Genomic DNA, 23,687 nt, shown 5'->3' on the forward strand with positions numbered 1-23,687 from the left:
GCATTCACGTACCACCGGCAGTTGTAATTCTCAGTGGAGTTTTCGCTCCAACATTGCTATTCTTTTTAATGAGATACGGAATGAATAAATTACATTTGCTACTGAAACGACTAGAATTATTCACCAACCACTTAAACTGTCATGTCTATACGTATTAGAGAGCATAATTGATTTGTAGAGCTGTCGATGCTGAGGACAAAATCACAGATTCAATTACAAAATACTCTCAGGGTCCTTTCTGGTAGTGTTCCAACGAAAGCAATACACGCATTCATGTTTCAAAATTCCAGCATGGTAGGATACTTGCTGTCAATACAACTTTGAAAACCCCAAACAACTATTTCACGAGGAGCACATTAAGGCATCACAAATTCGCCCTGCAGCGGCCTTTCAAAGTAAAAGCTCACTTTCAATATATTCTACTACAAATATTCCGCGGGCATAGTACGAACCAAGATCTAGTTCATAATAAATAAACACAAACATGCTAACATAATAACCATTTCAAAATCATTTTAAACAAGTAAGATAAAGAAAATTATTTTCCCCCCCACCTTTACTATGGCATGTCGTATGCACTTCCAGGGTAGAGTTCAGGAAATATTGATGCCACATGCTTGTCGGAGCGGTGGCAGTGCAGTTCAATGATTGAAATCTAACTGTAGCCACTTATAAACCCGCAGAATGAAGGACTCGCCGTTGTCTAACTGTGAGCGGGATTTCTTGCTCAAAGCGATCGAAGAGAAAAAGGTGAGCTGGTTTCTGAACATTGTGTCCACTGCACTGACTCTAAAGATGTTCGACAAAAATACTGTAACTGATGCAGAATGAAGAATATTTCTCAGTAATTCATCAAATAAACGGAAGATGGACTATTATCAAACACTACAGTTCACTAAGTCAGTCTCCAGTAATTGGAAATGGAAATATTTCAATGAGTTTGATTCATGAATTTTAAAGTGAAAGTTTATCCTATGGTCCTGTCCTCTCCCTGCAGCGCCTGGATGGAAGACAGACCTACGACTACAGAAAGTTGAAGATCACATTTGGGACTGACTATGGATGCTGCTTTGTGGATCTAGGAAAAACCAGGTGAAACTGGCCAGATATGCGTTAAAGGTGCTATTGATAACCTTCAGCCACTAGATGTCACATTTTCCCTCCCCGTTCCATTGCATTTACTTAACAACAAGTCCTTGCCAAACACTTATGATACCAACGTCATTATACTATTAGCTCACAAGGGCTTCGTCCAAAATCGCACACTATGCACTACATACCCAATATGTGTACTAACATACTTTTGTGTGAATAAACAGTAGTATATATCTTTTCAGACGCACTGAACTGTAATTTACGTAGTCACTTTCTGAGAGCCTCCTTACCAGTTGGAGACATGTAACCATGGTAACCCGTGCCAACCTCATGTGCCCACAACGATGGTTTGTAAGAATCAAATTCTGAATTGTTTTAGAAATTATATGATAACACCCAGCAAAGTGAAATCTTATACTTACAGATAAATTGAAGCGTTATTGATGTTACAGAGCTGTTGTTGCCACTAAATGGTAAATGGACTTGCATTTATACAGCGCTTTTCTAGTCTTCCAACCACTCAAAGCTCTTTACACTACATGTCAGCATTCACCCATTCATACACTGATGGCAGAGGCTGCTAAGGTGCCAACTTTCCCCATCAGGATCTAATCTAAATACTCATTCACACACCGATGGCTATGCCTTCAGGAGCAATTTGGGTTTAAGTGTCTTGCTCAAGGACACATCGACATGTGACCGGAGCAGCCGGGGATCCAACCACCGACCTTCTGATTGGTGGACAACCTGCTCTACCCTCTGAGCCAGTACCGCATTGCATTGTGGGATATTATGCTACTGTAGTGTCCAGCGTTGCATACTGTAATATCTCACTGAAAATAGTATGCAATTCACGTACTATTGGTTTCATACTAAGGTTTCACATACTGTTTTAGCGTACTAAATAGCATGTTAGTATGGAATTTCGGATGCAACCTAACTGACGACCCAGAGATACCACGTCATACCAACGTCGTTATACAATTGGCTCACAAGTCTTTTTAGAAGAGGGAATCGAACATCAGAAAACAACAAATCAACAAAACATTCATTTTGGACCCGCCAAAATTTGCTATCAATTTGTTTTTAGGAAAAGCCATACTTTTATTCAGAACCATTCTAAAGGCTCCGTGAATGTATTATATTTTAAAGAATATTCGTCTAAATAAAAATGTTATCAAAAAGACATTTAAGTATTTTTTTTCTATCTGGTCTCACCGTTTAATGTTTAAACCCTCCTCATAAATCTTCCCATACATTTTTCTTACTTAACCCTAAAGGTCACCTATTATGCAAAATGCACTTTTCCATGTCTTTTAAACATCAATATCTGTCCCCAGTGTGTCTACAGGCCACCATAGTATCATAAAAGACCATCCTCTCTCTTTTTCTCCTCCTCCGTTTGTCCGGAAATGGGTGCAGAAAAAAAAATCGCTTTTTTCCCTTCTCTTCTGACGTCATTAGAGAAATGCAAGCCATGTAAGGGTTTCCTGGTCGAACCAGAGAGAACCTTCAGTAGCTGACCCCGCCCCACAGCGCGTCACTGTCTCTCCTCCTCAACCTAACTTGAGCAAAGTCTGCAAGAACCAGCAGAACAGGCTTCATGTACTCCCATCATCTAAATATAACATGTTCTTTCACAAAGGCTTTATGTAATTACACTGTTTAAACAGATGATATTTATATATTATATATATTTGATGTCATGCATGTAGCAGAGTACAGGTAGTAAATAGTGACTTGTAAGCAACACAACACATTTCTGTTTCACAGTCAAACTTTATTTGAGTTGACAGATGACAATATTAATTATTCACAGCATTTGTAATCATCTCACCTGTTAGTTAGTTATGTTAACATGGTACAGGAGAAAGTCTTCAGCTCTGGTAAACTACAGTAAGCTAAGCTCCGGTGGTCTGTAGTCATGGTAACACAGAGACAGCTACTATTGTAAATAATATACCATTACTCTGATCTTCCATACATTTATCTTTTAGCAGAAATAATGAACTGACTACTGTTTCACATCTTCTATTTTCCACCCTGATGGTCGCTGTGTTTACACACCGTCTCATAGCGGTAGCATGTAGCTAACCCGTTAGCTCTGTATCTCCCATCTGCTTTCAGCTGTCTGCTCTCCTCTGGGATGATTCTGTCGGTCATTTCTCACAGATGGATCTGTAAAGACAGACGTAAAACAGAGTGTATGTTTACGGTTTACAGAGTTGATGCATGAGGTAAACACTGAGTTAACTAACAGAGCTATAAATAGTATTATTTACCTGAGAGAAACCGTCAGGAAAACCTGGAATCTGGACCGCAGATGTTCATCATGTGTCGCCGATTTCTGATCAGATTCCTCCGGTAACGTGCGCTGGGTGAAGTTTCTGGTTTATAAACTTTAAAGTGGTTTATAAGCTCTATTCTAGCTGCCTCTCCCTCCACTCGTCTCTCTCTCCAGAGCTTCTCCGGGAGGGAGGGGGAGGGTGACGCTGTTGTTGTGAGGAAGTTTGATTGACAGAAAACGCTGACCAATCAGAGCAGAGTGGGAGGAGACAGGCTGTGAATCAGTGGTTTTCAGACAGAGGCTGAATTAGGCTCTGAGGCAGGCAGACTCAGGCTGCAGTATGAGAAGAATAAAGGGTTTTTTGAACATTGCAGCATGTAAACATGTTCTAGTGCAACATTAAAATACATCTATGAACCTGGAAATGAGCATAATATGTGACCTTTAAAGTTATGCTTTTTTTCTGTATAGTTTGACAGCTTCATATACTGTATTTAAGATATATATTTGCACCATTCTATCAGGTGGGCAATTCAAGATGTCTGGTGCATCATTTCATAAACATTAACCCTAGAATTCTGCACGACAAATGTGGTATCTTTGAAAATCTTGGGATTTTATAATACACATTGAAATAAAGGGATGGGATGGGCTTGTCTTCAAGGCAATGATATTATATTCAGGCACTTGCCCATGCAATGCACCTGAATTCATATTGATTTTTTTGATTTACTAAGACCATTAAGTTATATATTTTTTGTGATAATGGAATATCAATGTGCTGCACTTTACAGGGTCATGGCCCAGGTGTCGTGTGAGCTGGTGGCTCCTAAAGAGAATCGACCAAACGAGGGAATCATGATGTTCAACATCGAGCTGTCACCCATGGCCTCACCAGCATTTCAACAAGGCAGGTGAGAAAAAGGAAAAGAGATTGTGTTTGTATGTACTTTTTTTCTACTTGTCACAAGGGGTGTAAGAAAACATCGCGATATTATGTTGTGCAATACTGTATTGATTCTCCAAAACACTATCGACTTTTAATTAACCTCTTAAAAATCTGACAGCTGCTATTCGGAGGTTGTAGCGGGCTCGACAGGGAGGCTAAATAACGCTCCAAAGTTACGCAAAGGGGTCCCTCGGTATCTGACCTCAAGATATGTGAATATACACACGTGGACAAAATTGTTGGTACCCTTCCGTTAAAGAAAGAAAAACCCACAATGGTCACTGAAATAACTTCAAACTGACAAAAGTAATAATAAATAAAAATTTACTGAAAATAAACTAATGAAAATCAGACATTGCTTTTGAATTGTGGTTCAACAGAATCATTTAAAAAAAAAAAACTAATGAAACTGTCCTGGACAAAAATGATGGTACCCCTAGAAAAGATTGAAAATAATTTGACCATAGGGACATGTTAAACTAAGGTGTGTCCTGTAAATAGCATCACAGGTATCTTCAAACTTGTAATCAGTCAGTCTGCCTATTTAAAGGGTCAAAAGTAGTCACTGTGCTGTTTGGTATCATGGTGTGTACCACACTGAACATGGACCACAGAAAGCTGAGGAGAGAGTTGTCTCAGGAGATTACAAAGAAAATGATAGACCTTCATGTTAAAGGTAAAGGCTATAAGACCATCTCCAAGCAGCTTGATGTTCCTGTGACTACAGTTGCACATATTATTCAGAAGTTTAAGGTCCACGGGACTGTAGCCAACCTCCCTGGACGTGGCCGCAAGAGGAAAATTGATGACAAATTGAAGAGACGGATAATACGAATGGTAACCAAAGAGCCCAGAACAACTTCCAAAGAGATTAGAGGTGAACTCCAAGGTCAAGGTACATCAGTGTCAGATCGCACCATCCGTCGCTGTTTGAGCCAAAGTGGACTTAATGGAAGACAACCGAGGAGGATGCAAATCATAAAAAAGCGAGACTGGAGTTTGCCAAAATGCATATTGACAAGCCACAAAGCTTCTGGGAGAATGTCCTTTGGACAGATGAGACAAAACTGGAGCTTTTTGGCAAGTCACATCAGCTCTATGTTCACAGACGCAAAAATGAAGCATACAAAGAAAAGAACACTGTACCTAATGTGAAACATGGAGGAGGCTCGGTTATGTTCTGGGGCTGCATCTGGCACAGGGTGTCTTGAATCTGTGCAGGGTGCAATGAAATCTCAAGACTATCAAGGCATTCTGGAGCGAAATGTGCTGCCCAGTGTCAGAAAGCTTGGTCTCAGTTGCAGGTCATGGGTCCTCAAACAGGATAATGACCCAAAACACAGCTACAAAAACCCAAGAATGGCTAAGAACAAAACATTGGACTATTCTGAAGTGGCCTTCTATGAACCCTGATCTAAATCCTATTGAACATCTGTGGAAGGAGCTGAAACATGCAGTCTGGAGAAGGCACCCTTCAAACCTGAGACAGCTGGAGCAGTTTGCTCACAAGGAGTGGGCCAAAATACCTGTCGATAGGTGCAGAAGTCTCATTGAGAGTTACAGAAATCGCTTGATTGCAATCATTGCCTCAAAAGGTTGTGCAACAAAATATTAAGTTAAGGGTACCATCATTTTTGTCCAGGCCAGTTTCATTAGTTTGTTTTTTAAAATGATTCTGTTGAACCACAATTCAAAAGCAATATCTGATTTTCATTAGTTAATTTTCAGTAAATATTTATATATTATTACAGTTTCAAGTTATTTCAGTGACCATTGTGGGTTTTTCTTTCTTTAACGGAAGGGTACCAACAATTTTGTACACGTGTGTAAATGGGTTCTATGGGTACCCACAAGTTTCCCCTTTACAGACATGCCCACTTTATGATAATCACATGCAGTTTGGGGCCAAAACCGTGCAGTTTTTTGCATGCAGTATAAATGTCATAGTATAAAGAACACACCAAATATTTTTTTAATCTGCAGTATAAAAACACTGTAAAGAAAAATGTTTTGAAGCTTGTAGTAGAAAATAAAATTATTGAAAAAACCAATGGAAATTTTGCTAGAACAACATAATTATTTTTCAAAATTGTACTCATTTCAGAGCCCACCAGAGGATTTGTTGCATCAAAATACTAGCCCCAATTCTCAAGACGATAATACCGTAAAGTTAACAGAGAAAGAAAAAAATCTTGTGAGGGACTTACATCAAGCCATTAACTCCTTTTGAAAAAGGTAAAAGTCCAGGAGCCGATGGCATACCTGTAGACTTTTATCAAACCTTCTATGAGTCTGTTAAAACACCTTTGCTGAACACCTTCAACTGGTCATATAGCAAAAAACAACTTACAGAAACTCAACAGGAAGGTTTAATCTCACTATTATTAAAACAAGATTCAGGTGGAAGGTATAAAGATCCCACTACTTTAAAGAATTGGAGGCCAATCACACTACAATGTAACAATGCTAAAATATTAGCCAAATGTCTTCCAAATAGATTAAAAATAGTACTGCCCAATATTATTCACCCAGATCAGTGTGGCTTCTTACAGGGTCGATCTATCAGTGACAGTATCAGACAAGTAATCGAAATAATTGAATATTATGACTCAACAAAACCCCCTGCTTTCATTTTTTTTTGCTGACTTTGAGAAAGCTTTTGATAAAGTACGTTTAGATTTCATCTATAAATGTTTAGAATATTTTAACTTTGGAGATTCTTTTATTAGTTGGATAAAAGTAATGTATAGTAATCCAAAGTCCATCCATCCATCCATCCATCTGCAACCGCTTATCCCGTTAGGGGTCGCGGGGGGGGGCTGGAGCCGATCCCAGCCGACATTGGGCGAAGGCAGGGTACACCCTGGACAGGTCGCCAGTCCATCGCAGTCATCCAAAGTGTAAAATAATAAACAATGGGTTTTTTTCTGAAACAATTAAGCAATATAGAGGATTGAAACATGGATGTCCACTGTCTGCGTATCTATTTATTATAGCTATAGAAATCTTAGCCCAAAAAGTAAGAATGAATAACAACATAGAAGGTTTGAGAAAAAATGGTTTGGATCAAAAATCTCAATGTATGTGGACGATGTAAACTTTCAAATACAACCAAATGTTGCATCATTTACAGCATTAGTTGAAGAGCTGAATAACTTTTCAGTAATCTGCCACTAAAATGGTCAGATGGCCCAATAGATGTCCTTGGTATACATATCCCTAAAGACATGGAACTTATCACGAAGGAAAACTTTGATAGAAAGCTACATACAGTCGGCAGAAAATAAAAAATGTGGGGAATGATTAATTTAACTTTATATGGAAAAATATCATTGACAAATTACTTGATTCCTCAGTTTATATCCTCATGTCATTACCTTCCCCAGGAGAAGAGCTGTTTAAAAAATATGAACAAAATGTGTTACATTTTTTATGGGGTGGGAAGCCTGACAAAATGAAAAGAGCTTATCTGTATAATGATTACAAACACGGTGGACTTAAATTGTTAAACCTTAAGGCACTCAACTTTGCACTAAAAGCATCCCTTATACCAAAATGTATCTTAAATCCGCAGTGGTTTTCAGCAAAATTATTGAGGTCTGCTCATCTTCTGTTCCACAAAGAACTCTATCCTTACCTCCAGTTAACTGCTTTTCAGTTCACTATATTAAAGAGAAAGTCATTTCCATACTTATCAGGCTTTTTGGAAGAGGCCATAGTCAGTTGGTTTCAATACCAATATCATCAACCAGAGTGAAGTTATGAAATCCAGAGCCAAGTGTTGTGGTACAATAGAAATATTTTGATTAATGATCACCCTATCTTTATTGAATCAATGTTTGAAAAAGGAATATTATTTATAAATGACCTCTTGAATAGTGGGGGCGAAATCAAGTCTTATGATGAATTTAAAATAGTATACGGTAATGTGCAGCTATACCTCAGATCTGGAAAAGGAAGCTATCATTATGTACAAAACAAATGGCATGTTGCCCCTACATTAAGGACACAACATGGATGAATAAGAGAAAAATAAACAAGAAAATATATCAGTTATACATGCATCTAAAAACATGTCTGCTGCACCAGTAGCTATCCAGTCAAAATGGGAGGATTTGTTAGACAAATGTATCCCATGGAGGAAAGTATTTACATGTATTTACACAACTTCTTTTGATGTCTCCATTAGAACTTTACAACAAAAACTAATCTACAAATTCTTGCCTACTAAGAGAATGCTAAAAAAATGGGGCATCCAACAATGTGACTTCTGTAGATTCTGTGAGGAGGAAGAGGAGTCAGACATTCATTTATTTTGGTATTGTAAGGAAGTTGCATTATTTTGGATTAAAGTTGAAAAGTGGATCTCAGTCTACAAATCAAATTTCGATAGTTGTCCTTTATCTATTATGTTTGGTGATTTAAGGGATGATGAAGAAGGAAAAGACCTGAAAAAACATCATCATGATGATGATGATGGGGAAATCCTTTATATTTAAAGCTATAAAAAGACAGCAGTTAAACACTGAATGTTTCAAAATGTTTTTGAAACATCAGTGGGTTCTTGAGAAGGATGTTAATAGAAATAAAGAACAGAATATCATTTTTGAGCGTGGGTGGGATATTTTGAGTCAGGGTGAGGATTGGAGTTAAACAAAATTAATAAATAAATAATGTTGATAAAGGTCAACTAAAGGGATGTAAATGTCCTTTTTTTTGTCTGTAAAGTAGAATAGATAAATGTGTAAGCGAATATGTCTAAAGTGGATATCTATATGTATGCGCGTGTGGATATAGACATATGTATATACTGTATGTATATATATCTATATATGAGGTTGGTTGTATGTATATGAATATGTATGTATATGAATATGAACTTATCTCTTGACACTGTACTATTACAACGGGTAGTACTTTTATTTACTGTTTCTATTTTTATGATTCTTTTTGTTTGTTTTATATATGTTGTTGCTCTCTGTATGTCCCTTTTACAAGTATGTGTATGTATTCCTTTAACCTTAAATAAAAAAGAAAAAAAAAAGAACACACCAGAAACAAACCATTTTCGAATAGGCAAAAATAACAGATTTCCTAAAATTAACTTTAAAAAAATCTTAATATATAGCCTTGCTTACAGTATCGCAATATATCGCGATATATTGAATCGTTACCCCTGTATCATGATATGTATCGTATCGCCTGTTTCTTGCCAATACACAGCCCTACTTGTCACATCTAAAAATGACGGAGTTAAGGGACATATTAGACTAGAACTGTATCTGAAACATGGTTCATTTAGTCCAGCTGTTTGTGCAGAGAGTGTGCAGAGAGTGTAAATCACCTGTGGGGTTTACTTTCTCTCCAGACAGTCTGAGTTGTCAGTGAAGCTGAACAGACAGCTGGAGAGATGCTTGAGGAACTCCAAGTGCATTGATACTGAGTCCTTGTGTGTGGTGTCTGGAGAAAAGGTAAAACACACACACACACACACACACACACACACACACACACACACACACACACACACACGCATATGAAAAAAAGTGAAAAGAACCTTAGTGTGCATGTGCGTGTGCGTTTTCAGGTGTGGCAGATCAGAGTGGATGTCCACATGTTGAATCATGATGGTAACCTGATGGATGCTGCCAGCATTGCTGCCATCACCGCTCTGTGCCACTTCAGACGTCCTGATGTCGGCATCCAGGGAGATGAAGTCACAGTGGTGAGTCAGCACCCGACGCAGCAGACGGTGTCTCTGCTTCACTGTATCTACTGGGAAAAGCCCAACAAACACCAAACTGCTCCGTTATTTGAATACTCACAGGGGATATTATTCAATTCAATTCAATTTATTTTTGTATAGCGTCAAATCACAACAGAAGTTATCTCAAGACGCTTTATATATAGAGCAGGTCTATGACCGTACACCATAGTTTAGAGACCCAACAGTATCCACCAAGCGCACTGTGGGCAGGAAAAACTCCCCGATTACTGGGAAGAAACCTGGAGCAGAACCGGGCTCAGGGTGGGCGGCCATCTGCTGAGACCGGCTGGGGGGATAGATAGATAGATAGATAGATAGATAGATAGATAGATAGATAGATAGATAGATAGATGGATAGATAGATGGATGGATGGATGGATGGATGGATGGAGAGAGAGTGAGTGAGATCAAGCGGAGCTTACAGCTGTCTCAGTCCACCATACATCTGGCTAGCTGTCCAGCATCTCTCCTCAGTACGTCCATGTGTGTTGGTGTGGGACGTCCCTGTGATCGATGCCCGTGCATTGGTTCCCACAGCATCAGCACGCTTGCTGGGAGTTCTTGATATCTTTGGCAGTGACCGAGAAGTGACATTCTCCAGGCTGCCACTTTGTCACTAAGTGTTGGTAGTCCCTCGTTAGCCTTGGTAGTCCCTCGTACAGACGGAATTAATTAATGATGGTAGCAGTTGGTGTCAAGCAGGCACCGGACGCGGTAGCAGATGCAGCCACAATACCGGAGACATCCAGATCCAGGTGAAACCCCGCTCCAAATGTACCCCTGCTCCAGGTATAACCTTGCTCCAGGAGTGACCCCGCTCCAGGTATAACCTCGCTCCAGGTGTGACCCCGCTCCACGGTTAGCTGCGAGACAAGGAGGCACAAGGACTCCCGGTGAGGAATGAAGCTAGTAACAATGAGTGGGACATGAGTATATACAGAAGGAGAGAGGAGCTCAGTGTGTCGTAGGAAGTCCCCCGGCAGTCTAGGCCTATAGTAGCTTAAGTATAAGCGTTATCAAAGAGGAAAGTCTTTAGCCTACTCTTAAATGTAGAGACGATGTCTGCCTCCCGGACTGAAACTGGGAGCTGGTTCCACAGAAGAGGAGCTTGATAGCTGAAGGCTCTCGCTCCCATTCTACTTTTGGAGACTCTAGGAACCTCAAGTAACCCTGCATTCGGGGAGCGCAGTGCTCTAGAGGAGTAGTAGGGGACTATGAGCTCTTTAAGATATGATGGGGCCTGACCGTTTAGCGCTTTGTAGGTGAGGAGGACGATTTTAAATTATATTCTGGATTTTACAGGCAGCCAGTGTAGAGAAGCTAATACAGGAGTAATATGATCTCTTTTTCTAGTTCTTGTCAGTACACGTGCTGCAGCATTCTGTATCAACTGGAGAGTCTTAAGAGACTTATTGGAGCAGCCTGATAATAAGGAGTTGCAGTAATCGAGTCTAGAGGTAACAAATGCATGGACAAATTTTTCTGCATCATTTTGACACAGGATGTGTCTGATCTTCGCAATGTTACGTAGATGAAAGAAGGCAGTCCTTGAGGTTTGTTTTATGTGAGAGTTAAAGGACATATCCTGATCGAAGATAGCTCCCAGATTCCTTACGGTGGTGCTGGAGGCCAGGCAATGCCATCTAGAGTAACTATATCATTAGATAATTTGTTTCGGAGGCGCTCAGGGCCAAATACAATAACTTCAGTTTTGTCTGAGTTTAACATCAGGAAATTGCAGGTCATCCAGGTTTTTATGTCCTTAAGGCATGCTTGAAGTTTAGTTAACTGGTTTGTTTCGTCTGGCTTGATTGATAGATATAATTGGGTATCATCTGCATAACAATGAAAGTTTATGGAGTGTTTTCTAATAACATTGCCTAAGGGAAGCATATATAAGGTAAATAGAATTGGTCCAAGTACAGAACCCTGTGGAACTCCGTGACTAACTTTGGCGTGCATGGAGGACTCATCGTTAACATGTACAAACTGAGATCGATCTGATAAATAGGACTTGAACCAACTTAGTGCAGTTCCTTTAATGTCAATTAAATGTTCCAGTCTTTGTAATAGGATGTGATGGTCAATGGTGTCGAAAGCAGCACTAAGATCTAACAAGACAAGTACAGAGACAAGTCCTTTGTCCGATACCATTAGAAGGTCATTTGTAATTTTCACTAGTGCTGTCTCTGTGCTATGGTGCACTCTAAATCCTGACTGATAATCCTCCAATAAATGATTGTTCTGTAGAAAGTCACACAGCTGACTGGCAACTGCTTTCTCGAGGATATTGGAGGTAAAGGGAAGGTTAGATATAGGTTGGCTAGGACCTCTGGATCAAGAGTGGGCTTTTTAATTAGAGAGAGAGAGAGAGAGAGAGAGAGAGAGAGAGATGCCCATAGTGCAAATATCTACAAGATGATCAATTTGGGTGGGGCTAAAGTTAGCATAGGAGCCCTCTGTTATATTGAGACATGGTATTGAATTTAATGCTGATGGAATCACTTCCTTAAATTTAGCTACAACACTATCGGATAGACATCTAGTGTACACACTTTTATCTGATGGTGTGTATAGTCTAGTAATAAGAATTCAAAAGTGATTAAATAATGTCTGATAAAAGAGAGTTCTGTGGAAAAATGTTCAATTTCAACCGCATTATGACATAACAAGGTCGAGGGTGTGGTTAAAGCGGTGAGTGGGTTTATGCACGTTCTGTGAGAAACCAATTGAATCTAATAAAGAGATAAACGCAGTACTGAGGCTATCATTATCAACGTCCACATGAATATTAAAATCACCTACTATAATGACTTTATCTGTTTTCAGGACTAGGCTTGATAGAAACTCTGAGAATTCAGATAGAAATTCAGAATATGGGCCTGGAGCGCGGTACACTATAACAGAGAATTGTCTGTAGTGTTTTCCAGGTTGGGTGTGAAAGACTAAGAACAAGGCTCTCAAATGAGTTATAATTTAGTTTAGTTTTAGGGTTTATTAATAGGCTTGAGTCGAAGATGGCTGCAACTCCACCTCCTCGGCCGGTGTCTCGAGGAGTATTAATATGACTCGGGGGAGTGGATTCGTTTAGGCTGACATATTCTTCCTGACACAGCCAGGTTTCAGTAAGACAAAATAAATCAATGTGATTATCTGATATTAAATCATTTACTAGTAGAGCTTTAGATGACAGAGATCTGATATTTAAGAGTCCACATTTAATTCTCCTGTTTTGTTGCTTTATTGCAGTGCTAGTGTTAGATTTTATTAGATTATTATGTTTGACTCCTCTTCTGTTTACTTTTGATTTAATTAATTTAGGTGGGGCAGACACAGTCTCAGTTAGGTTTGGGGTTAAGCTACGGGTGGGTAACTGCTGTAGTGGAAGCTCAGAGAAGTGTGTAAGACTACAGCTCTGCGTCCTGGAATGACCTCTGGTTTGTCATGGATTTGGTCCAATAACAATCTTGGTCAGATTTCTGGATAAGAGAGTCACACCATCCAAAGTAGGATGAATGCCGTCTCTCCTAATCAGACCAAGAGTCCCCCAGAAAGAGTTCCAATTATCAATGAAGCCCACATGGTTTGCTGGACTTTGTGGTACTTTCCTGCTTTGCTTCCAGTGACCACAAGTCAACGCATCTTTTTATTGTCAAAACAAAAACACCTCACAGTTCTGTTTTAGTTTGTCACTCATGTCAAAACGGTTTTAATTTCTTTTATACTTGTGTTGGTTGTAATTTAGTATGTATTCCTGTGCTCCCTTAGTACAGTCCAGAGGAGAGAGACCCTATTCCTCTGAGCATCTACCACATGCCCATCAGTGTCAGCTTCTCCTTCTTCCAACAAGGGTAAGGCACCAAATTTGAATACAAGACAGAATAATTTTCTGTGCAAAGTACCAAAATGTTAAAGAGGACCTATATGCTTTTGTGTTTTTCCCTTTCCTTTAGTGCGTTCTATAGTTTTTTGTGCATGTAAAAGGTCTTCAAAGTTACAAAGTCCACATCAAAGGGAGTTAAGGTGGGTCGTCGTAGTGAAGCTGGTGCGCCATAAAATTACATCATCATGGCTTACATGTTCTGTGCGAAGGCTCCGCAAGTTGTTGCGGCAGTTTGTTGACTACCTCTGATTTTTGGTTACTACTCGCCGACTGCTTGCGCTGCGCCTTTCATTTCAACATGGACGCCTTCGAGGGAAGACTGGCCGAGCAGGTTCACCTGTACGGACATCTCTCCAACTGTTCATTAGGAGACCACAGGGACAGTCACATGACATTAAATACTTGGAAAGAAATGGGTAACACAGTGGAGAAAGAAGAGGCTTTCTATCACAGGCTGTGCAAGAATATGAGAAATCGCTTTGTGAAAGCTAAAAAAAGGTTTCATAGAATATTAAAATTCCCCTGCAAGGAAAAAAGTTCTATATACACATCAGGTTTCAGGTACCAGACTTCCCAAAGAATAAAGCAGTGAAAGCTGCTCTTAAGTACATCGTTTTATTTACGTTACGTTCTTCTGGTAATATTCGTTGACTTTTTGCTTATCCAGAGAATTTGTACCCCCCCCTGCGTTTTCGGAGCATACTGCAACGAAAAAACGCACTGAGCATAAACGCCTCTGTGCATGGTCGTAGCTCGTGCGCCATCTATGGAGGCCGACGCCACAGTGTCGCGTGCAAGTATAAACTTGCCTTGCTCTCCCCCACAGAAACCCTGCTCCTGAACTGCCTGAAATGCCTTGCTTGAAGTCTCCCCTTTACAGACATGCCCACTTTATGATAATGAAGTTTTCTTCAGTAACGTGGTGATGTCACCAAGTAATACATTTGCATAACCGCATATCGCTTGGCATGCCCTCAAACAAAGCTAGTTAGAGCAGAGCTGGAGCAGAGTCCGAAGAGTTTGGTTCGGTTGATCAATCACAACAACAGTGGGCCAACTGACCAATCAGAGCAAACTGGGCAGGCGCTCAAACAGAGAGTTTCAGACAGAGGGTGAGGAAAATAAAGCGTATTTTTTAACTTTAAAGCATGTAAACATGTTCTAGTAAAAATCCAAAATACAAGTATGGACCTGAAAATAAGCATAATAGGTCCTCTTTAAGACTTTTTATTTGAGGGACGCGCCCTAGTTAGTTCAACTGTATGGTCATTTTGGAGGATGGAGTTGTTAGCCTATCCTCATTGATATAAATGAGGTAGACAAAATAAAAAAAACACCTGACAGTAGAACACAATACATTTCAACAGCACCACAAACTACATCCTCCAAAATAATCATATAGTTGACACCGGTTTCAACAATAACTAAACATTAGGAGCTCCATGAGGGGAGGATTTACTGCAGGACTGTTGCAATAGACTGCTTTAGTTTTAGCAAGGTGTACCTAATAAACTGGCAACTGAGTGTATACTACAAAAAAATTATATTATTAATATAATACAAGTATCTAGTAGTGTAATTGAAGCTCAGCAAGGCAAGGCAGCTTTATTTGTATAGCACATTTCAGGAACAGGGCAATTCAAAGTGCTTTACATAAACATTCAAGAACATTGCGACGAAGTGCAAAAGAACATTAAGACATAATTAAAACAGTTATAAAAACATAAAAACATTAAAGATTAGAAAATAAAATCAAGCTAAAAATAAAAGCTAGGATAGAAGCTAAAATAGAATATAACACAAAAGAGTAAAAGCTCTAGTGCAGTATAAGATCATTATCTGGTTTACTTAAAGGCAGCAGCAAACAGGAAAGTTTGGATAAACAGTATCCTTCCTCATGCCAAGCTTTCTTCTTCTCTGCTTCCTGTTGACTCTGCAGAACCTACCTGCTGGTGGACCCGTGTGAACGGGAGGAGCGGGTGATGGACGGCCTGCTGATGATCGCCATGAACAAACACAGAGAAATCTGCTCCATCCAGTCCAGCGGGGGCATCATGTTGCTGAAAGAGCAGGTGAACGGAGAGTGCGGCACCGCTGCTTTTAGTTTGGCAGCCATAAAGATCAATTATTTTAATGTCACTTACTTCAGTGTAGAGCTTCACAAATGTCCATATTTGCTGGAAGAGCTGCTCTCTAAAACACACAAAAGAAAAAACATGAACACAAGTCAAGTGTATAAAAAAAAAACCTATTCACATGAGAAAAATACTAAACTGTTAACACCAATTTATTTTGTGTGTGTGGTGTTGAAGGTTATGAGATGCAGTAAAATTGCCAGCGTCAAAGTGTCTGAAATCACAGAACTCATCAGCAAAGCTCTGGAGAACGACAAGAAAGCAAGGTGAGCAGTGACATCACATAATCACACTTCAGTATTAAGCTGTGGAAGTGGACATATTGTTGACCGCTATTTTATAGGGCTGGGACAATTCACCTATCTCCCCATTCTATACTATCACGATACTTGGGTGCCAAGTCAATATGTATTTGAATTTTTAAGTATTGCGATTCGATATTACAATTTATTGTGATTTTTTTTTAAAACTTTTTTAACACTAGACCATTGGGAAAAGTTGAATCATACACTTATAGGGGCTTTTACTTTGGAAAATATCAAAATTTATACAGTAAAAATGTTTGATTTTAAGCATTTATGTAGTCAGAGATTTCCTGAAGTCAAGTATATCAGTCATGTGTCAGACATTTTTATTACATTTTTGGTATTATATTTTTAACTTATAAGGGACATGTAATATTTTATACTTCTGGTGAATATAATCCAATTAATCTTATTTCCATAGATGTATTTTGTTTATACAGTTCCCTTTGTTAACACCTTATTTTGAAAACCTGACATAGTCACACATGTACTGTATACTTCCGCTAACTTCGTCAAGTCCGTCACTAGGTCACACCAGCCGTCATCTCCGGGATGGGCCGACACTACAACTGTAGAGCACCCATATACTGACATTTATGTTAAATGGAACCGCGGAGATGAGAGTGGCGGCTGGTTTGACCGCACGTTACTGCAGTACGATAACGTTTCCTGTCCGTGACAGAGTTAGCATGCAGCTTCAGCCGTGATGTCTAGCTCTGCTTTTCCTGTCAATGTGTGAAACCCAAAGTGTTTCCATCCTTTACTGGATGTGTAGTGTTTACCACGCTGGATTTAACATGTGAGGGTGCAGGTCGTATCCACGCATGCCCTCTACCGATGTTCCATTACTTAGACTACAACAATTAAAGCGGTAACTTCCTTCTACCTTCTCATAGACTCAAATGAAGCTAATATATCCATTCTGGCATTCAAAAATCTATTTCAAAATCGTAAAAAGAAATCGCGATAAATAGGTGAATTGATTTTTTTCCCAGCCCCTACTATTTTAACTGTTGTCATTAGAAGATATTCACAAACTGTACTTTTACACATTCCAGGAAGGCAGGTGGTAGGTGTGGTTTTGCGGAGTCTATGCCACAGGAGCGAATCACAGCGCTGAAAATGGAGGAGACCTCAGTGGAGATGACGGATGTGACGGATAGAGCCAATGACATCGTCCAGAAAGCCGAGGCGCCACCTAAGACGTATTCTTTACAGAGCCCCAATAACAGCAGTATCTACCAGGAGAATGTGCCTTTTTACCTTTTCTGTCTGTCACTTTGCCATATTATATCCCCTGTGGCTCCTTAACCATACATACCAGGGTGCCCTCCCCAGTGGTGCCCGTCCCAGGTGTTGGTCAGGTAGGTCAGGGGCTGCAGAACACCTGGGTACTGGAGGAGGATGATGAAGTAGAAGAAGGAGAAGAAAATAACAACAGTGGTGAAGAACAGGAGGAAATAGTAACAAAGATGGAAGAGGAACAGCATGAAAAGGAGGAGAGCAGAGGAGGTATTTTCAATTAAAAGTTATTACCTCCGCCAAGGCCAAAGGCCTAGGAAGGAGGTTCTGTTTTCACCGGCGTTGGTCTGTTGGTTTGTTGGTTTGTTGGTTAGTTGGTTAGTTGGTTAGTTGGTTAGGATTACTCCAAAAGTCTGTGATGGATTTGAATGAAATACTTTGGAGGGGTGGGGTATGGCACAATGAACAATCCATTAGATTTTGGTAGTGATCTGGCTTCGGGAATTTTTTTTTAATAACTCCGGTCACCCTGTGCATTAACAACACAGGCTTTAAGACATGCTCAGTGTGACTGATGACGCGTTCATGGCGCATCACCCTGCCTCTTTCCTTCTGCCTGCAGAGAGAGAGCGGGGGGGTTGAGGGAGGGGGGACACACCTGTAGATTCAGCGTTTTTTCACATTAAACTCTGTGAAATTCCAGCTGAGTTGGACCAAAGCACACTTGGTGATTGTTGGAAAGAGTAACGGCAACGGTTTAGGTGAGATTTAGTTTGTTTCTGTCCAGTTTGAATGAAGTGTTTTACGATGCTCCGCTACGTACAGCTGATCTCAACATAAACAAAAATGTACGTGAATGATGGTGCTAGCTGCACGGAGAGGGGGGGAATTGTACTCGGGCAGCTTGGCGGAGGTCTGCGCTCTCGGAGTGCCATTCTTTTTTTTTCAACATGTTTTTATTATTTTCAGAACAGAAGGCTCACAGCAATGTTATGTTCAACAGTTATTAAATACAGTCAGAACCCCCCCCCCACCCCCCTCCCCCAAATCCAATAAATGAATTATAAAAACAGATGAGAAAGGACATTTGACATAAAATAACATAGTGGTTAAATGTGACTAAAAATAAATATAAAAGAAAAGACAACAATAGAAATAGCAGATAATATCTCATAGAGTAAAGTATATTGTCCTCAGACTCTCATGAATGGAAAAGGGTGATCATAGAAATATCTTTTATGTTTTACGTGGCACTAGGCATAATTTGCTTCCACCCTGAAGGCTACTGGCCTTTCAACGGAGTGTGTTTGAGCTCTGATGGTAGATAGTCCAGGACAGTGTTCCAGATCTTAATAAATGAGCCCTCATTACCCCTAAGGACCGCACTCATCCTTTCATGTGGCAGTACGTTGAAGATCTCCCTGTACCAGAATGTTACCGTGGGTTGGGTGTCTTTAACCCATTTTAGCAGGATGCATTTACGAGCAAGGAGCAGAAATTTGTCCAGCAATTTGTAATGATTGCTCGAGAGAGAAACTTCTTTTAGAGGGCAAACCCAGTGAAAATAACCCTGGATCCTTTCTTATTGTAGTCTTAAAGATCCCGCTCAGTTCACAGGCTATGTGATTCCAGTATCTAGCAATCCGATTGCACCCCCAAAAGTAATGGAAATGAGACCCAAGGTCTGTGTTACACTTACCGCAAATGGGAGAGATGGTTCTAGATATTTTGTGGAGGGTAACGGGCTATATGGAGCCTATGTAATATTTTATATTGAATGTCCGCAAGCCTGTTGCAAGTGAAGGTTGATTGCACCAGGTGCACTGCCTCCTTCCAGGCTTCTTCATTGTATTCATGGCAATGTGGTCGTGTCATATTTATCATGAGAGTAAAGTACAGAATAGAAAAGGCATATTCCATGATTTAAGCCCTTTTGCTCACGGATAAACTTTTCTGCCTCGCTGTAGATGGAGATGTCCTCTGTAGGCTTTACAAGTGATTTAACAAAATGCCTAAATTGCAAATAAGCAAAAAAGTGCTCTTTAGGGAGATTAAATTTGTCTTGAAGCTGCTGAAAGGACATCAAGGTGTTATCCTCAAACATGTCCCCTATCACATGAGTGAAATAAAGAAAGCCTCAAGCCCAGTAGAAACTCCTGATTATTACAGATGGGAGACAGCATGGATTTGACAACTCGTCTTAGTATTCAGAGATCTTCCGCCACACTTTAAGAATAACCCTTTGATTATCAACTCTATTAATGTTCATTTTAATTTTTTCAGGTCTACATGTCACCAAGCTCCGCAGGGACTCAGTAAAGCAAACCCAAGAGTCTATACAAGTTTCGAGCCTAAGATATGAGTGTAACCGAGTCCAAAGAGTACGAATGTGACAGGCCCAGTTGTAAAAGAGCATGTTGGGTACTGCTAAACCACCTTTTTCTTTAGGCAACTGCAGTGAACGAAACCTTTGTCTCAGTCTTTATATCATATATATCGTATATCTTCATATAACGCAATTTTGTGAAGCTATACCCCTCACATCCCCATGGCATCTAATGGCTTCTGCTAACGGCTCGAGAGCGATGGCGAAGAGCAGAGGGCTTAGAGGGCTGCCCTGGCGTGTAGACCTTTCCAAAGGGAAGGAGCCTGAGCGTAGACCATTAGTTATGATACAGGCCGTAGGGGAGTGGTAAATAGTTTGGATCCATTTATGGAAATCCCCCCCCAGACCAAACCTCTCAAGGACGTCATATAGATAATGCCACTCAACTCTATCGAACGCCTTTTCGGCACCTAAAGAAATGGCGAGTGCTTTCTTTTTGAAATGGTCAGTAAATTGGATAATATTCAACAGCCGTCTAATGTTTTATTAATGAGCCTCACCTGGGCCGACAGGTCCTGCGGAATGTAGATTTAGTTTCCGTTGCCTTTTTCCTTGACTGCAGCCATGATCCTTTGTTTGTCGCAGAAATTGTGCAGCTTGATGATCACCGGTCTTGTATACTCTTCCTTCAGAGGGCCGAGAGATCTGCGAGCTCTATCGAATTTTAATTGTCCCTCGTTTGGTTTGCAAACCCAGTAGTTTGGGGAGCCATGACGTTAGCTGTGGCCTCCGTGCTAGTGGTCTGGAGTTTCCTCAGTTCTGAGCGAGTTCTGGCCACGGCATCACGTTGAACTTGATTTGGATCAAGAGCGGACATGTTCGTATATAGATAGCCACCTTTAGCAAGTTCAGGCAGAGTCAAAAAGTAACTTTAAATTGTATCTGGTGGTGACGGAAGGTCAGCGAAAAACAACTCCTCACGATGACTGCATCACGTGACCCTGAGTGCCATTCTAGTTTAGGTATGATTTCTGTTTCTAAAGAGACAGACAAGAATAGAGCATCAACACATACAGACGTAGGCAAAGTTGTTGGTAACGTTCCGTTAAAGAGAGAAAAACCCACAATGGTCACTGAAATAACTTGAAACTGACAAAAGTAATAATAAATAAAAATTCACTGAAAATTAACTAATGAAAATCAGATATTGTTTTTGAATTATGGTTCAGCAGAATCATTTAAAAAAACAAACTAATGAAACTGGCCTAGACAAAAATGATGGTAACATTAACTTAATATTTAGTTGCACAACCTTTTGATCACTGCAATCAAGTGATTTCTGTAACTCTCAATGAGACTTCTGCACCTGTCGACAGCAAACTGCTCCAGCTGTCTCAGGTTTGAAGGGTGCCTTCTCCAGACTGCATGTTTCAGCTCCTTCCACAGATGTTCAATAGGATTTAGATCAGGGCTCATAGAAGGCCACTTCAGAATAGTCCAATGTTTTGTTCTTAGCCATTCTTGGGTGTTTTTAGCTGTGTTTTGGGTCATTATCCTGTTTGAGGACCCATGACCTGCAACTGAGACCAAGCTTTCTGACACTGGGCAGCACATTTCGCTCCAGAATGCCTTGATAGTCTTGAGATTTCATTGCACCCTGCACAGATTCAAGACACCCTGTGCCAGATGCAGCCCCAGAACATAACCGAGCCTCCTCCATGTTTCACATTAGGTACAGTGTTCTTTTCTTTGTATGCTTCATTTTTGCGTCTGTGAACATAGAGCTGATGTGACTTGCCAAAAAGCTCCAGTTTTGTCTCATCTGTCCAAAGGACATTCTCCCAGAAGCTTTGTGGCTTGTCAATATGCATTTTGGAAAATTCCAGTCTCGCTTTTTTATGATTTGGTGTCCTCCTGGGTCGTCTTCCATTAAGTCCACTTTGGCTCAAACAGTGACGGATGGTGCGATCTGACACTGATGTACCTTGACCTTGGAGTTCACCTCTAATCTCTTTGGAAGTTGTTCTGGGCTCTTTGGTTACCATTCGTATTATCCGTCTCTTCAATATGTCATCAATTTTCCCCTTGCGGCCACGTCCAGGGAGGTAGGCTACAGTCCCGTGGACCTTAAACTTCTGAATAATATGTGCAGCTGTAGTCACAGGAACATCAAGCTGCTTGGAGATGGTCTTATAGCCTTTACCTTTAACATGAAGGTCTATAATGTTTTTTCTGATCTCCTGAGACAACTCTCTCCTTAGCTTTCTGTGGTCCATGTTCAGTGCGGTACACACCATGATGCCAAACAGCAGAGTGACTACTTTTCACCCTTTAAATAGGCAGACTGACTGATTACAAGTTTGAAGATACCTGTGATGCTAATTACAGGACACACCTTAGTTTAATATGTCCCTATGGTCACATTATTTTACATCTTTTCTAGGGGTACCATCATTTTTGTCCTGGCCAGTTTCATTAGTTTGTTTTTTAAAATGATTCTGTTGAACCACAATTCAAAAACAATATCTGATTTTCATTAGTTCATTTTCAGTACATTTTTATTTATTATTACTTTTGTCAGTTTCAAGTTATTTCAGTGACCATTGTGGGTTTTTCTCTCTTTAACGGAACGTTACCAACAACTTTGCCTACGTCTGTAAAAGTAGTTTGAAAGTGATGCAATATATAGGAATCAGATGTCAAACTAGCACGCTGACATGCCCAAACACATTGAAATTTGATGTAACCTTGGGTAATAAATGATTATTCTGTGAGTATGTTTTATTTTGAACTTGAAAACATAAATTGGAAATTTGTTTTGACTTACAGGAGATGTGGTTGAGATATCGGACAGCGAAGAGGAGGAGGTGGTCATACTTCATCCAGAGACACCAGACAAAGCTCCTAAGTAGGTGTGCCCATTTTCTTTTCGATGCATAAGAGATGCAGTTAGCAGCTGAGAAGGTGCATGTATGTTGTTTTTTAATTAACATCCCTTTTCTTGCTCTCAGAAATACAGGAACCAGTTCCCACCAGAAGGGGGCGGCAACATCAAAGAAAAGATAGAAGAAATGAAAGAAGGATCCACTTAAGCTGGCTGCAGTCAGTGATCTGAATATCTACAACAGTGCCAGACACTGCAGCACCTCTTCATAATAAAGACTCCTGTGTCTGGCTAAAATGAGTCCTACCTGCTATAGCTGAGAATTGGGATCAAATACAGTACAGAAACACTTCCAAGTGTTGGATTCTTACTCTGAGAACATGAAGTTTACTTCTTGTTTGTAGCCATTTAGATCGATTTAGAAACAGACGGCGCTTTCAAATGTATAGAAAATTATTTTGAACAATGAAAGGCTTTAAAAGGTTTTTGGTAGGTAGGCTTAAAAAACATTCTCAATCACCCTTGGATGTTTAGAGGACTTTTTTCATTTATGTAGTGATGTGTTTTGTACGGAATTTGAGATCTGTGGTGCTGATTGTGAGTTGAAATAAAAAAGAAAAATTGTTGATCTTAATTTAATCTTAGTTTTCTGGTTAGAATAAAAAAAATCACACATTTTACTGAAATACTGCAAGTATGAAGATGTAGATTGTTCTATGTATATAGTATTTATGATGCCAGAAAGCATGCTGGAATGGCAGATATTACCCCAGAGTACTACCTGTTATTTAGTAAAAGAGATGAAGACAGATTT

At 40.0% G+C, this 23,687-nt stretch overlaps 1 protein-coding gene and 1 long non-coding RNA gene across 4 annotated transcripts; one reads left to right on the forward strand and one right to left on the reverse strand.

Moving 5' to 3' along the window:
- Positions 1 to 576: 576 nt before the first annotated feature.
- exosc9 (exosome component 9) lies at positions 577 to 23,507 on the forward strand. 3 transcript variants are annotated; one of them, XM_074627584.1, is made up of 12 exons: positions 578 to 750; positions 998 to 1,092; positions 4,177 to 4,296; positions 9,700 to 9,802; positions 9,919 to 10,056; positions 13,867 to 13,949; positions 15,921 to 16,053; positions 16,294 to 16,382; positions 17,480 to 17,626; positions 17,746 to 17,933; positions 22,819 to 22,901; positions 23,001 to 23,507. In XM_074627584.1, exons 1-11 carry the CDS (start codon positions 685 to 687, stop codon positions 22,899 to 22,901), a joined length of 1,245 nt encoding a protein of 414 aa, XP_074483685.1. In that variant the 5' UTR covers positions 578 to 684; the 3' UTR covers positions 23,001 to 23,507. The 3 variants fall into 3 exon arrangements, with proteins under 3 accessions (XP_074483676.1, XP_074483685.1, XP_074483667.1); XM_074627566.1 differs by having other exon boundaries at positions 22,819 to 22,897; XM_074627575.1 differs by lacking the exons at positions 22,819 to 22,901; positions 23,001 to 23,507 and adding an exon at positions 19,947 to 21,240 and having other exon boundaries at positions 577 to 750.
- Positions 2,855 to 3,531, reverse strand: LOC141765250 (uncharacterized). Its single transcript, XR_012593420.1, has 2 exons — positions 3,378 to 3,531; positions 2,855 to 3,273 (listed from the first exon to the last, which is right to left on the reverse strand). It is a non-coding gene; the product is annotated as an uncharacterized LOC141765250 (long non-coding RNA).
- Positions 23,508 to 23,687: the final 180 nt, after the last annotated feature.

This window comes from Sebastes fasciatus, chromosome 3 (genome assembly GCF_043250625.1).
Source record: "Sebastes fasciatus isolate fSebFas1 chromosome 3, fSebFas1.pri, whole genome shotgun sequence".
NCBI classification, from domain to species: domain Eukaryota; kingdom Metazoa; phylum Chordata; class Actinopteri; order Perciformes; family Sebastidae; genus Sebastes; species Sebastes fasciatus.

Excerpts from the sequence above, each read along its gene's own strand:
- exosc9 (XM_074627566.1), top strand. The coding sequence starts at position 685 with ATGAAGGACTCGCCGTTGTCTAACTGTGAGCGGGATTTCTTGCTCAAA. Across the intron at positions 1,093-4,176 it reads GTGGATCTAGGAAAAACCAG|GGTCATGGCCCAGGTGTCGT; the intron begins GTGAAACTGGCC and ends TGCACTTTACAG. Across the intron at positions 17,627-17,745 it reads GCCGAGGCGCCACCTAAGAC|GGTGCCCTCCCCAGTGGTGC; the intron begins GTATTCTTTACA and ends CATACATACCAG.